General features: G+C 52.0%; 1 protein-coding gene across 1 annotated transcript; it reads left to right on the top strand.

Moving 5' to 3' along the window:
• Positions 1–369: 369 nt before the first annotated feature.
• Positions 370–1,789, top strand: LACBIDRAFT_335985 (uncharacterized protein; the record flags this gene model as incomplete). Its single annotated transcript, XM_001890907.1, has 3 exons — positions 370–1,183; positions 1,231–1,365; positions 1,419–1,789. The coding sequence occupies 3 exons, from the start codon at positions 370–372 to the stop codon at positions 1,787–1,789; spliced, it is 1,320 nt and encodes a 439-aa protein (XP_001890942.1).
• Between the last annotated feature and the right edge of the window lie 171 nt (positions 1,790–1,960).

Below are 1,960 nucleotides of genomic sequence, written 5' to 3'. Positions count from 1 at the left end.
CCGACAGCTTCATCATCGCTCCCAGCCCCAACAAAACCAACATGTCGGGCAAAATCAACCGATCCTGTGCCAGCGGCTGAAACGAAGTCCAAGAGTAAGACAAAGTCTGGACGAAGGAAACCCAAGGCCAGGTCCAGCGCCCAGCCACAATCAGAGGTGACTCCTAACGACACCGCTGCCCCAGTCCAAAGCAAAAAAAGAAAAGGGGACTTGATCGAAGCCAGGCCAAAGAAGACCAGAGTTGTGAGCGCGGAGTTCATCAACAGCAGCAGTGATGAGGAAACATTGAAGCCGAAGTCGGAGTCACTTCAACCAGTTGGTGGGGAAGCAAAGGCGGTTAAACCTAAGTCCCAGCCCCATTTCTCCCGCATGACACCCAGTGCCGGCCTCAGTCTCATCCGAAGGCCCAAGTTAGACCCCGACGCCAGTCCTCCCAAGACCGCCATGGCTGCTTTAAGGCAAGCCAAAACTGCCAAACGTCTTGCAAATCAGAATGCCGCAATTGCAAAAGGCAATTATCAGCTTGCAGATATACCCTGTGAGGCCTGCAGCAAACGCCAAGATCGAGACATTGTTCCATGCGCTATCTGTTCCCCCCCACAACAAGGATCCTGCTTCACCTGCAGTATGGGTAAGACAACCTGCACATATGCAGTAACCAAGAAAAAGGACACTGACAGTAAGGTCGAAGACGAGATCCAAAAGGGGTTGCAGGATCTTGAAACAGCCACAGTCTCTGGGGGAGATGCCCAAGTGAAGATTGTGAGGAAGAAAGCGAGGTCAAAGAAGCCGCAGGTGAAGAAGGTGAAGCCGGATGTCAAAGAGAAGGGCAAGCAGGATGTCGAAATGGCTGCAGTCGGGCATGATGCGGAGCATGCCATTGACGTGGACATGGAGGTTGGTCTGACAATGGGAAAGGGGAAGTCCGAGGGTGGTATCGACATAGAGATGGCCGAAGTCAAACATGAGGAAACCGAGGTCGGTGCCATTCCAAAAGCTGACAAAGACGTGGGCCAGGTGACTCCCACCATAATCATTGAGCCACCCACACCACACACATCGGCAATTTTCAAGAGCACTGAGACTGAGGTCGGTACCAACACTGACAAAGGAAAGGGCCGGGAGATTGGGCCGCCAGCCAGTGAGATGGAGTGGATTGTGCCCGAGTTAGCAATGCAGCCGGGTAAAAAATTCATGAAACTCGTTATTCTTTGCTGACTTCGTTTATAGAATTGGGCTTGGCTGTCAATTATATCCAACAAAGCTTTACACCCCCACCTGTTGAGCGCACGTCCCGGCCAGAAGGTTCGCGTTCGGTATCCCGTTCTCGGCAGGTCAGCCCACCAGATCCCAAGGAGGTTCATCGTAAGTTTCAAGTTGTTTTCTCATTTCCCATGATTCTCAACTTGAAAACTTAGTTGACACGGCGCTCTATCAGAAGAAGATTGACTTTAGGTCCTTGAGCCCCCCACCGAACTTCGACATGCAGACGATGCAGCAGGAGATCAGAAGACTTGCTCATGGCCAAGCCGACCTCCTGCAGAAACTCCGAGACCAACAAGCGCAAGTCAGCGTCATGGAGTCGTCTACCCCTACTATGCGAGAGTATTCAGCATTTGTGGTCCGAAAACAAGATATTGATGCAAGTGCCCTTCTCCCCCTGGCGGTTGACTCACCCATGACCCTGTCACAACGTCTTTTGGCACTCGAAGAGATTACCCGGTTTATTCAAGATCAAGATTTGGCTAGCCGTCCTCTCTCGGAGAAAATTGCAAGTCTAGAGACCTGAGTCTGCCCACATGCGTTGGAAGGAAACGCAAGAAGATTTGCAGTCCATCCGAAGTGATCACCAGAGACCGGAAGCCGAGGTGAGGGAAGCCGTCAAGACACTGGAGAACAAGTGGGAGACTACGCCAGCTGCGTACAAGAGAGTCTCACCTGGGGCTTTGAGAAACTGCAG

This window comes from Laccaria bicolor, genomic scaffold (genome assembly GCF_000143565.1).
Source record: "Laccaria bicolor S238N-H82 LACBIscaffold_218 genomic scaffold, whole genome shotgun sequence".
NCBI classification, from domain to species: Eukaryota; Fungi; Basidiomycota; class Agaricomycetes; order Agaricales; family Hydnangiaceae; genus Laccaria; species Laccaria bicolor.
This window is presented reverse-complemented; position numbering and strand designations above follow the sequence as displayed.